Source organism: Vigna radiata, chromosome 9 (genome assembly GCF_000741045.1).
Source record: "Vigna radiata var. radiata cultivar VC1973A chromosome 9, Vradiata_ver6, whole genome shotgun sequence".
Taxonomy (NCBI): domain Eukaryota; kingdom Viridiplantae; phylum Streptophyta; class Magnoliopsida; order Fabales; family Fabaceae; genus Vigna; species Vigna radiata.
Genome location: NC_028359.1, coordinates 12,744,654 through 12,758,341, shown reverse-complemented (window position 1 = coordinate 12,758,341; position 13,688 = coordinate 12,744,654). Strand labels below are relative to the sequence as shown.

The 13,688-nt window shown below is 35.7% G+C and overlaps 1 protein-coding gene across 1 annotated transcript; it reads left to right on the top strand.

Moving 5' to 3' along the window:
- Positions 1-309: 309 nt before the first annotated feature.
- On the top strand, positions 310-8,238 carry LOC106773536 (NADPH-dependent aldo-keto reductase, chloroplastic-like). The gene is made up of 7 exons (XM_014660221.2): positions 310-533; positions 1,100-1,150; positions 3,244-3,320; positions 3,941-4,028; positions 4,150-4,404; positions 4,711-4,950; positions 7,990-8,238. Exons 1-7 carry the CDS (start codon positions 411-413, stop codon positions 8,071-8,073), a joined length of 918 nt encoding a protein of 305 aa, XP_014515707.1. The 5' UTR covers positions 310-410; the 3' UTR covers positions 8,074-8,238.
- Positions 8,239-13,688: the final 5,450 nt, after the last annotated feature.

Below are 13,688 nucleotides of genomic sequence, written 5' to 3'. Positions count from 1 at the left end.
ATTTCTATCAATTAAACAATTTTTTTAAATATGTTACATCCATTAAATTCTAAATTAATTCTCACAACCTATACTTCTATATTCACTCTTAATTACTTCCAAATCTACTAAAAAAATAGAAAAAAAAAAATTTACCTTCAAGTCTTTTTCAATCATTTTCCTCCAAATCATTTCTCACAAATCTCATATGTGAACAAAGCGTAATTTATAAATCCAAATTAATGAATTTTGGAAAGGAAACTTACACAAAAATTAGAACCGAGAACCTTGTTAACAGCGAATTAAGCCAATAAATAAATAGGAAAATTCTTGATTTGATCGTCACTTCTCGGATTTGCTTTGTGCGGTTACGCTTCTGTCTCTCTCTCCGGTCACAGCCCGAACCTCAGTTCCGTTCTGCACCGTAGAGAATGGCCACCGACGATCTCCGATTCTTCGAGTTGAACACCGGAGCAAAGATACCTTCAGTTGGTTTGGGCACCTGGCTCGCTGAACCTGGCGTTGTTGCTCACGCTTTGACCACTGCAATAAACGTTTCACACTTTACCTTCACTCACTACTACTCATCATTGCTTCATTTCATAATTTCTCTTTGATTAAGAGTATCACTTTGTTTTTAAATTTTGTACAGATTGTGCGTTTTGTTTTTAATCTAAATTTTCAATGGTCAATTATCTGTTTTCTTCCTCCCCTTTACTGAGAAGGTTATGAATTGACTAATGTTCTGAAGTTCTCACTGAATATATATACATATACATAACATATATACAAACTTCTGAAGTTCTCATTAAGTATATTAAAAGTTATTATCATGTTATCTTACAACAGTTGTTTGAAAAAAGTTGGTACTGAAAGTGTTAATGGAGAAAGAATTTCAAACCTTGAATTGGTTATTTGAGTGAAATCAAGGCAGTTAGAGATAAAATGATAGTAAATATTTTTTGTCATTTCGAGAAAAAAAAGAGAAATGTCCAAAATTGACGCATTTTCCTTTATTTGTATTTTGGTTATTTACTTCGTTGACTTGTCTAGTGCTATTTTGTATGGTTTTGGAGCAAAAATGGCTAACAGTGGCTCAACGTGGACCACATCGATGCAGGTTGGATACCGGCATATAGATTGCGCGCAAATTTATGGCAACGAGAAGGAGGTGAGAGTTATATGCTTATTTTAGAGAATCTCGTGTTATTTGTATTGTGTTTATTTTTGTAAATTTGTTATTGTACAATCGTAGTTTTATATTAAATTTCTTTTTACAAGTAACTGAGGTTTGGGTGAAGTCACTTAACTGCTGTTCGAATTTGGGTCATTGAGTTGTCTTTCGTCTTGGTGATAGACAAGACACGTACGACTAAGGTCACTGAATACACAAGTCAAGATGGTAAATTAGTCTTAGTCGTGTGTAAAAGGGAGAGAAAGATCAAAGAGAACATCGAAAAAAGTTGTTAAGAAGGATGTCATCATGAGTAATATATCTAAGAATTAGCCTTAAAAGTAAAGGATAATGATATGTTAACAATTATTTTTTAACAACTTTTTGATAACAGGACATGTGTCATCATTTTATTGATTTGTTTGAATTTATTTTAAAAAAATATTTGAAACAGACCAATCACAAACTGATGCAGTGTCAAAAATAGTAATGTGGGATCTACACAGTAAACCTCAATGAGATAAGACTTTTGATGACTTTTTGATATTTGGGATAAAACTTTAAGGAAAAAGTCTCTTTAACCACTTGTTTTTGACAATTTTTTGATAACACATACCAGTTTGTGATTGGTCCGTTTCAAATATTTTCTTAGAATAAATTCAAACAGACCAATAGAATTGTGACATGTGTTATGTTTTCAAAAAGTTGTTAAAAAAAAGTTGTTAAAATATCATTGTCCAAACTTTAAAGCTTCAATATACGCGGTCCACAAAGTCACGTACATTACTATGTTTTTAAACTACGAACACATTAATTTTTTAAAACAAATTAAATATTTTAGGAATTTAGTTAGAATGCAGTAATATTGTAAATCTTTTCACATTGTTCTCCCATCATAGATAATTTATAAATGGTGAGATTATTTACTTTTGTAGTAATTAAAGGGTCATTTGTACTTGATTGACACTTACATATACACACAAAATATAAAACTTAAACTCATTTTAATAGTTTTCCTGTTTAACGGGTGTAAGAAACTTGAGCATAGAGCTTATTTCAACATATGTAGTTCGGCTGCAGAAAATAAATTACTGTTCTATACTAAGAAGGCTAGCTGTTGGGTGTAAACAACCGGATGACAAAATAGGGAGATCATAAGGGTATACATACAGTTTTCAGTAAAAATACATCACTTGGACGTTATGAAATTAGAGCATAGGCAGTCCAACAAGACTTTAGCACTGTGAAAATGGAGTCCTTATTCTTCCTGCAAAGGAAATTCTGGAATCTAGTTCTTACCAAATCTTCTTGGAACAAATGGTCTGCTCTTTGTTTTGAGTCCTTCAGGCTCTTGTCTGGATTGTATAACACAGAATTCTGAATTAAGATCAATGACGTGTTGTGGATTTTGGGGAATATCAGCTTTATTGTTCTCCATTCTTAGATTGCTTGACAGTCATAAAATAGACTCTTTGTAGTTCTGATGGAGCTGTGGTTATGCCTTCATACAGGATTCTTTTTATTCAATTTTGTAGAGAAACAAGAAGTGGAATAGTTGGTCATGGTTTGCTCCATGTTGTAATTGGGTTAATTGGTTAGAACACAATGCTAGAGTTTCTAGCAAGAAGTTTACTTTACTAGTCTCATTCAATGTATTTGTACATAAAAGAATTGTATTTATCTCCATTAGGAACATAAATGGACACAGAATCAAGGTTGGTTAATGGAAAATTTTAGAACAATATAATAGATGAGAAGCGCGTGTAGGTGGATCTTCCTCGCCTAGATTTTTTCTTCTTCTTGTTTTCTACTCTTTAATGGAAGGAGACTCCATGGAATCAAGCTCAAGAGTGGTGGAAGCTCTTAGAGAAGAAAGGCTTCAATGGAAGTCAGAACCTTGCATAAGACATTCTGTAGTTTAATGCAAGAGACATAATCAAGGCCACAATAATGTGCATGTCGACTTTGAGTACATTGGTTGTAGAATTTTTTTTTTATCTATTTAGTGTTAGAATTCGTAACTTCTGTTTTGAAAACATTGTTTTGGTACTCTACTCTCTCTAATAACTTTTCTTGTAAATTTTATGTAGATTGGTGATGCGTTGAAGAAGTTGTTTGCTGATGGTGTAGTTAAGCGTGAAAATATGTTTATCACCTCCAAGCTATGGTTTGTCTTTTTTTTTTACATAATACTTGTCAAACTATTTTGTTGCCAAGCTTATCTACATAATCACTTTAGAAGAATCCTTAAGTCTTCACTTTCTTCACCCCCTTAATCTGTAGTTATTGAAATACAATTTAAGAGGTCAACACTCTGCTGTATTTTCATTGAACTGCTGTATGTTACTCTCAAGTAGCCATCAATCTCTGCTGCACTCTGTATTACACTTAACCCATCCACACTGAAGAGATTCCCCAATTAACTTGTATTATGAGTTGCCTTCTTAGGTTACAATGAATTGAAAAAGATTTGATGATACTAAATTCCATAGTTGGAGAATTCATACTTCCACTTATCCTGACTTGGGATCCACCAAAGAAATCTTCTCCAATCAAAATATTTGTTCCTCTGTTCAATATCAACCTGTTTTGATCATATAGCATTGTGTAAAATCATTAGCAAGTTTATGGTAAGCTAATGACTTTCCCACTAACAAAATCAATTCATTTCTGCCTTTTAATCAAACGGTGCTTGCTATTTTTTTTTTCTTAATCTTGATTACGCACTTCATTGGTCTGATGGTGTATTACATTCTTTCTATCTAATTTAATTTGCCCATGTTTTAGGTGTAATGATCACTTGCCGGAAGACGTCCCAAAGGCTTTTGAAAGAACTTTACGTGAATTGAAACTGGACTATTTGGATCTCTACCTTGTGTGTAAATCATAAAATCATTTATTTTTCAGCATCAATTTATGTTTGAAAAATTATACAGTGTCGTTGAATTTATCTACTTATGTCAAAAGGTTTATTTTCCATGTCTATATTCTTATAGATTCATTGGCCAGTGAGTGCAAAAGACGGAAAGCTCACCAAACCTGACATACCTAGCACTTGGAGAGCAATGGAGGCACTCTACAATTCTGGAAAGACTAGAGCTATAGGGGTCAGCAACTTCTCTGTAAAGAAGCTTCAGGATCTGTTGAACGTAGCAAATGTGCCTCCAGCCGTTAACCAAGTGGAATTGCATCCTTCATTACAGCAACCCAAATTGCATGCTTTCTGTGAATCCAAGGGAGTGCACTTATCAGTGAGTATGCAATATTTAAGGTCGTTATAGCTATTATACATGCTACATAAATACACATGTCCGATTATATTGATCTTGAAGGAGTTATTGACTGTGGTGGAAATGTTGTATCAACTTCTGTTTTTAAATACATAAAGGTTTTGTGACCTACTTGTGTCGGCCTAGTGGTGAGGATTTTTGGTAGTATACATGAGGTCATAGGTTTTAACCTGGTATGATTATTGTAAAAACGAGAATACAAGAACCTTTTCTTATTGTGAACTGCAATTTTGCTTACTATCTCCACTTACTAATGCTCTTCTTCAGGGTTATTCACCTCTGGGAAAAGGGTACAGTAAAAGTAATATTCTTAAAAATCCAGTGCTGCTCACGACGGCAGAGAAGTTTGGGAAGACTCCAGCCCAAATAGCTCTAAGATGGGGACTACAAATGGGTCACAGTGTACTTCCTAAGAGTACAAATGATGCTAGGCTCAAGGAAAACTTTGATCTGTTTGATTGGTCTATACCTGCAGATTTGCTTGCCAACTTCTCTCACATCGAGCAGGTTAGTTCTTTCATGCAGTCTTATGATCAAGAACAAATGTTTTTTTCTCAAAAATAAGTTAGTTTAATACCCAAATCCTGTGAAAACTTTTTTTTTTTTCATTTAGCGTGGTTTTACTTGCTATACAAATAAGATATTAAAACAGTTTATGTGCTAATAGCTAAGGCCAATGCAAGTGTTAGGGTATAAGGTGGGAGGTAATGATAAAGGTTGGAAAGTATATGAGAAGGAGAAGAAAGATAGGAGGGAAGTGAGGCCGAATGGTACTGACCGTAAAGGCAGAACGGTGGAAGGCATGGAGAGGTTAGGCCAAACGGTGGATAAAAGGGGAACGGTCAGGCCGGTGGACAAATGGGAGTGACCAGGCCGAACGGTGGAAAACAGCGAAGAACCTGAGCCGAACGGTTGAAGAATCACCATCCTAATTGTGTAGCGGTTAGGGTGGGCGAGAGCTAATTATAGTAAAAGGAGCCACACTAGGGAAGAATATTCAGTATAAGTTAATTAGAGTAAATAAATATATATTCCAGAGAAATATTCAATATAAGGTATTTATAACTAATGATATATGCTAGGGAGATATTTATATTAAATATAGGAATATTTATATTAAATGCAGATATATTCTAAGGAAATATTTAGTAGGAGATGGGCGGGAAATATATTAGTATAAATAGAGCTACAGTCTATTGTTACGGTTGTTTTTTGATCATTGAGTTTGTAATAGGCATTATTGTCTTGTTAGGGAGGTTATGCTCCCAAAGTAATTGAAGGAGGTTATGCTCGCAATTATTGTTTACTTTTGTTTATTTAGAGAGTTCTATCACCATCAATAAAAGATATCCATTCGTTCGACTCCATTCTTTTATTATTCTTTTGCTTGTTTTGATTGCGTGAGAGGGTGATTTCATTACGTCTCTTACTCGGATAAGTAATAATTAGTCTGACCTGCCGGATTGATAGAGAGGAGTGTGAGGCCAGTTAGATTGACAGAGAGAAGTGAAAGACATCATGGAGGGAAGGATGAGTGTAGTCTAAGTAAAACTAGAGCACATGGGGCGGAATCAGGAGACCATGCAACTATCCATAGAGGGAGTGGAGACGGAGGTGGCGGTAATCCGCAAAGATTTGCAAGAGCTGATGAGGATGATGGGAGGACAAACCATCAACTAGATGGGAAGTCAGAAGGAAGTCAAGGGCCTGTTAATGGAAATATGAATGAAAAGGAGGGCGAGCGAGATGGTGGACCGAACGGTGGTGGAGATGATGGAGCGAACGATGGTGGAGATGGTGGGCTGAACGGTGGGTTGAACGGTGGTGGCGATAGTGGACCGAACGATGCTGGACTCCAACAGGAACAACTGAATTGGAGGAAAAGGGTAGAGTTACCCATTTTTTAAGGGATTGATCCATTGAATTTGATCAATAGAGCTGATAAATTCAATGAGTTACAAGGGGTGTCCGAGGAAGAAAAGTTGTGTCTAGCTAGCCTACTTCAGTATGGAAGGGAGTGTCGGGTTCTGGTTCAGATTTTGGAGGGAGCAAGCGGGGAACCGAACGTGGACGGGACTGAAGGAGGCAATGATGGTACGGTTCAGAGGAAGAAATCAGGGATCAGTTTTCGAAAGACTGGCGGCTATTAAGCAATCGGGTTCTGTGCATCCAAGATTTTGAAGTCTTGGTGGGCCAAGCAAAAGGAGTGGCCAAAGAACAGCTGATGGGATACTTCATGGCAGGGTTACAGGAGGGAATTCAGAATCAAGTACGTCTGCTTGATCCATAGGAGTTGATGATAGCTATGAGAATGACAAGAGACATGGAGGAGATCCAAGGGAGCACGAAGGTTGGGAGCGGAAATATGACCAAGAAACAATCTGAGGAGAGACCGAACTGTTCATATACACGGTTGGAGCCCAGTTGCCCGAACCAGAGTCGAACGGTAACTGCTGTGGAGAGTCGAGCGACAATCACAGAGAGCGTGGGTACAGACAAAAGGAAAGAAACATGAGGAATATACCCTATGAGGAATATGTGAAAGGGAGGGAAGAAGAAAGGTGCTTTAGATGCGGCAGTCTGTTCGGTCCTGCTCACCACTGCCCGGATAGGAGCTTGAGAGTCGTGATATTAGCGGAAGACGAGGAGGAATGGCCACCACCCGAGTCTCCAGACCTGAATTGACGAGGAGCCATGAGATCAAACTCCTTGATTCCAACCTGGAGGACAAGGTTGTTTTACAGCGGGGTGTATTGTTAGGGTATAAGGTGGGAGGTAATGATAAAGGTTGGAAAGTATATGAGAAAGAGAAGAAAGGTAAGAGGGAAGTGAGGCCGAACGATATTGACCGTAAAGGTTGAACGGTGGAAGGCATGAAGAGGTTAGGCCGAACGATGGACAAAAGGGGAATGGTCTGGCCGAACGATGGACAAAGGGGAGTGACTAGGCCGAATAGTGGACAACAGGTTAACGACCAGGCCAAACAGTGGAAGGCGGAGAGCGACCAGGCTGAACGGTGGGAAGCAGCGAAGGACCTGAGCCAAACGATTAAAGAATCACCATCCTAACTGTGCAGCAGTTAGGTGGACGAGAGCTAATTACAGTAAAAGGAGCCACTCTAGGGGAGAATATTTAGTATAAGTTAATTAGAGTAAATAAATATATATTCCAAGGAAATATTCAATATGAGATATTTATAATTAATGATATATGCTAGGGAAATATAGGAGAGATATTTATATTAAATATAGGGATATTTATATTAAATGTAGATATATTCTAAGGAAATATTTAGTAGGAGATGGGTGGGAAATATATTAGTATAAATAGAGCTAGAGTCTATTGTTAGGGTTATGTTTTGATCATTGAGTTTGTGATAAACATTATAAAAGATATCCATTCATTCAATTTTATTCTTTTATCATTCTTTTGCTTGTTTTGAGTGTGTTCTTGTCACGTCTCCTACTTGGATACGTAACAGGAAGAATGTTAGGAAAATTCAGTGAGAACATACATTTATTTAAATTTTCTGATTTACTGATGCAGGAAAGAATAGTTAAAGCAACTTATTTTGTTAGCAAGACATCTCCTGGATACAAGACAACTGAAGAACTCTGGGATGGTGAGTAAAGAACTGTTTTCGTAATACCCGTTTTCTTTTCTCGGACTTCAGGCAAAATAAAGATATCTTTATGATTATTGTAATAATTTACAGAGAAAATGTTATATGCACATCTTTCGATCTTCCTACTTCATCGAGACACTTAATAAAAAAAATAATACTTTTACGGTTGAGTTCATTCATCCCAAATTATTTTATATTTCAAAATAAAAAAATGTCATTCCATTGGTACCTTTTTAATCACCTGCTGAGGAGAGGAGATTTTGAGGGATGGAAACGAAAAAGTCTCTTCTACCCTTCGGCACTACTTTGAACGTATCCGGTTACATTGCTTTGAACAAATTTAACACAATGTGTATTCGATTACTCTCGTGTTGTATTCGATTCCAACTCTGATGGGATTTCTCGCTGCAACGGAATTATTAGCGTGGAATAACAAACCAAGAGGGGGGTGAATTGGTTATGTGCCTTTTTCGTGCCTTTTAATATTTTTTTCAAATTCACTTACAAAGTAGATAATTAAACTGAAATAAATAGAGTAAGGAAGAGAGAAAAATTGCAAAATGGTTTTATCCTGGTTCAGATCACAAAGATCCTACGTCCAATCGCTTATCTCAAAAACAATATAAACCTTTTTCACTAACCACAAAACAATTACAATTAATAATCACGCAGAAAATTAACTTGTAAGAGTTTAGAATACCACCTCTCTTGAAACCACAAGAGATAAACTTACACCTCCTTTGAGTCTTCACAAAGGATGACCACCTCCTTCGAATACTTCACGAAGGATGATTCTCTTCCAAGCACTTCCTCAGACGCACCAAGGATGAACAAGTTATTCCTCTGTCACCGCAGTAGCACTTCACAACTTTGCAGACAAGAGTTTCTTTCGCTTCAATACAAACACGATGTTCTCAATGATTTCAGATGTTTCAAGCACAAGGGAAGAGTTGATTTTGAAAGAAACAGTGAGCCAATTTATAGACTCAGGCCAATACTCTTCCATTCTTCGAAAACTGGCCATTTAATGCATTTAATCGATTAATATTAGTATTAATCGATTAAAATGAGTACAACGCCTAGTTTTTCAAACCTGAAACCTCCAACGGCTAGTGTTAATCGATTAATTCTGATTTTAATCGATTAACTAATTGATTAAAGCTAGTGTTAATCGATTATTCTAGAGCCATTTGGGTTTTCAGTGCTAGCCACGTTTTAATCGATTAAAACTAGGTTTAATCGATTAAAACAGTTTGTGTTTGATTCTAAACAACAATTAATCATATATAGAGTACATGAATCAAACCCTATTACATATTTGAGCACTAATACATCAACTTTGATTATTACAAAAGCTTTCAATAATAAGAGATCTTCAATTTGTCATCCTAGATCATGTGTTGTGCAATTCTGTACATCATCAAAACTTCGTCTTTAATTTTTTACTAACAATTTCAAGAATGCCTCGTATTTGGTGCTGGAGGCGGCACAAGAAGTGGATATGGTGATGTTAGAGGTGGAGTTGGTAATGGCGGTGGCGTTGGAGATGGTACAGGAAGCGGTTGTGGAAGTGGGGTTGATAATGGCGGAGGCGTTAGAGGTGGTATGGGAAGTGGTGTTGAAGTGGACACAAAGGTGGAGTTAGAGGTGGTGGAACCGGAGGCAGTGTTGGTGGTTGTAAAAGAGGAGATGGTGCTGATGGGGTTTAGGAGGAGGTAATGGAATTGGAGGAGGAGCTGGTGGTGTCAGAGGAGAACCTGGTGGCGCACATGGTGGTGGTGTCGGAAGAGGAAGTGGTGGGGTTGAAGGAGGTGTGACAGGAGAAGGATGGGTAGAAAGGAAAGGTGTCCATTGATGTATGAATGGTATGGGGAGAAGTATTGGGGTGCTGCTGCACATGGATTGGCTGAGATTATACATGTGCTGATGAATTAATTTTGTTGTATATTAACTACATAATTATATTTTTTAATATACTTTATATTAATTATGTAATTCCGTATTTCTTAATACATATATAAATTTAAGTAAATAAGATGATAAACTAGTATAATAGGTATCTCATTCGATTAAAAAGAAAATTAAATAACAAAAATTAATTAAAAAATATAAAGAATTTTAAATATTTTATTTATTAAGGATTTGAAATTTAATTAAGTTCAATTTTTTTTATGAAGAAACTACTTTATCAATAAATGTATATAAATAAAAATTACCAATTACTAATAGAAATATATAATAAGAAATATAAAACAAAAATAAGTGAAAATAAAATGTAGAAGATATCAGTTACATGTATATTAAAAGTTTGTACAATATTACAAACAAATTAATCAACCTCACTTTTATAACAAATAAATTCTTACAAACAAATACTACATTTAAAAATAAATTTATTTAATTAAATTATAATTTTTTACTTTTTAAAAATTAATTGTAATAATTATTTTTAATTTTTTACTCTTTATAAACATTTTTACAATTAAATATACATTAACAAATAACATTTTATATTATTTTAATAACTAGGAGTATTTTGGTAATCTTTAATTTTTATCAATTAAACAAATTTTTTAAATCTATCACATCAATCGAATCCTACACTAATTCTCATAAATTTTACTTTCAAATCCACTCTCAATTCTCATAAACAAATTTTTCAAACGGTCTTGGAGGAAGTGGAAGGGGATCCAACCTTATAGAAAATCAAGAAGGATTTGGAAGCAGTTATGGGATCACACCCTTTGCTTACCCTGGAATATGATCATTTCCACTACAAAGGGCGATTAGTCCTGTTCGCTAATTCATCCTGGATATCGAGACTGATAGCTGAATACCATATGACTCAAACAAGGGGACATTTGGGGGTGTTTCGCACGTATAGGAAGGTTGCCCAATCCTTGTATTGGGTAGGCATGAAAAATATCGTGATGGATTTTGTGGCAGCATGTATGATGTGTTGGCAACATAAACATTTGGCCTCTTCCCCACAAGGATTGTCATAGCCTTTACCTATTCCAAAGGCCATATGGGATGACATTAAACTGTACTTATTGTAAGCTTGTCCAAATTTAATGGATATGATGCAATTTTGGTAGTGGTGAACAGGCTCAGCAAGTACGGGCACTTTATGCCCATCAAGCACCCCTATTCAACTGAGACCATCGCTGATGTTTGTCGCAACCAGAATCGCGACGGGACAACGATCCAAAAAAAGACGAGTTTGAAAAAGAGATTTGAGGTCACCACCATAGTTTATTCTGAAAAACTACTAAAAAACCATAAGATGATAAGGCATGGTCTGTGAAAATCGGATTCTAGGTTCGGGGGTCGGTTACGTGTAGGGAAGGCCCTACATCGCCTGCCCGAAGGCAGTACCTTTAATTAAATACGCGAATGTGATGTGGTTTTCGAAATGTTTAACTATCCTAAAATAGACATTATAAAGAAACAAAATACATTTTTAGTTTTTTAGGAAATTATCGAGAGAATTTGTTTGGAAAAGATTTGGATTTTTTGAGAAGTGAACTTGACAAGGACTGGTGTTGCTTCTACGTATCTCTACTCTGGGTGAAGAATCAAGGATCACATAGTTTTGGCTGAAAGGTTGTTTGTTGTTTGAAAATATGAATGTTTTATATTTTTGGTATTTTTATATACGAAAGAGAAAAGGTTTTCCGCACAAGGACGACGCGAGCGGGCCCACGTGTGCTTAACCTTTAAAACATTTTTTTTATTTTTTTATATTTTTATTGGAAGGAGAAAAGGTTTTTAGCACAAGAACGATGAGAGCGATCACATGTGTGCTTAACCTTTAAAACATTTTTGTTATTTTTATTGAAGAAAGGGAAAAGGTTTTTTAGCACAAGGACGATGCGAGCGATCACACGTGTGCTTAACCTTTAAAACATCTTTTGTTATTTTTATTGAAGAAGGAGAAAAGGTTTTTATCACAAGGACGATGCGAGCAATCACACGTGTGCTTAACCTCTTAAAACATTTTTTGTTCTTTTTTATAGGAAAGAGGAAAGGTTTCTAGTACAAGGACAACGTGAGCGGTCACACGTGTGCTTAACTTTTAAAACATATTTTTGTTATTTTTTATAAGGAAGGGAAAAGGTTTCCAGCACAAGGACGACGCGAGCGGTCACACGTGTGCTTAACCTTTAAAACATTTTTTTAGATTGAAAGTATTAAGTATTAGGCTGATGTGGACTATCGCACGAGTACTCATACTATTATTTATTTTTTTTAGACTAAAGGTCTTAAGTACTAGGCTGATGCGGATGAACGCACGAACACACTCATTCCTTTAGAATTATTTTTATAAAAGAAAGGAAAATATTAAGCACTAGGACAATAAGGGTGATTACACAAGTGTTTATACCATTATTTTTATTATTTTTTTATATTTTATAATTTTATAAATTTTTTGCCTAATTTTATTATATGAAAATAATTTTTTTTAAAATGAAATAAGACTTTATTTAGTTATTATAAAATCTAATTCTCGTAATTTTTATTTATTTTATACCGTTTCATATTCTATGAGAAAATAATAGTTAAATAAATGCATATTAACATAATAGTAAAATAATGGCATGGTAGCAAAATGAACTTGTATAAATAAAATGTATGTGTCATGAACAAACTAAAAAATGTGTCAGGATTGCGTAAAGTAAAATAAAAGCATAAAAAAAAAAATCTAATGAAACCAAAGATTAAAACCAGTCATTAGGAAGATTTGGCCCAGAACTACCTTTTTTAAGCAGAAACCCTAGGTTTCTTTTTCTCTTTAATTGTAAAAACTTCTTCTACATGAACGGGCTCACAGAAATAAAATTAATGGCAGGGTACGAACATAAACCAATTTGCATCGAAAGAAAAAAAGAAAATTGGGCCTTTACCAAGAAAAAAACAAAACAAAAAACTAGGTAAGAAATAAAAAAACAAAAAAGTAAAATAAAGAAAGTACACAAAAAGAGAGTAAGGAAAGTAAAAGAAAAAGGGTTCGCCCGTTCCCGTGAGCAGAAACTAAGTTTCTGCTGCAATGCGTGCCGCTATCACTGTCGGGCCAACCATTGTAGCGCCTTTTCTTTCGACCCAGTGTGTCGTTGACGACACCGTTTATAGCCATAGTCATTGTCGGTCACACCACCAAGTTCTCTTTTCTCGTTTTTCTTGACTTTCTGTGACACATTCTCATAACGACTAACGATATCAGCTGCTACCGGTGCCAGAGACATTGCCAGCGAGTGTCATCGCTGCCGTTGACGATGAGTTCTCCTATTACTCTATTCTCTATTTCCGATCGGGTTGGTATCTCACCCTGATAGGTACGCTGATGGTTTTGTGACAAAAAAAATGTAGAGGAATGTTGGGATTTGCAATCAAAGGTGTGAGGGTTTTTGACTTACATTCCTCTTTGCAGGTTTAGGTAGAACAAAAAATGATGGAAAAAAATGGAGTGTGACTGGTGTGATAGTTGCATGGAAACGCACCACAACGGCTATCAATGGTTCAAAGAGAAGTTGAGTATTGGGGGAATGGTTGATGGGTACTCCAAAAAGAGGAACGATGGTGGTTTGCTCAAGAGAACAAACTTTGAACAAATTGGCAC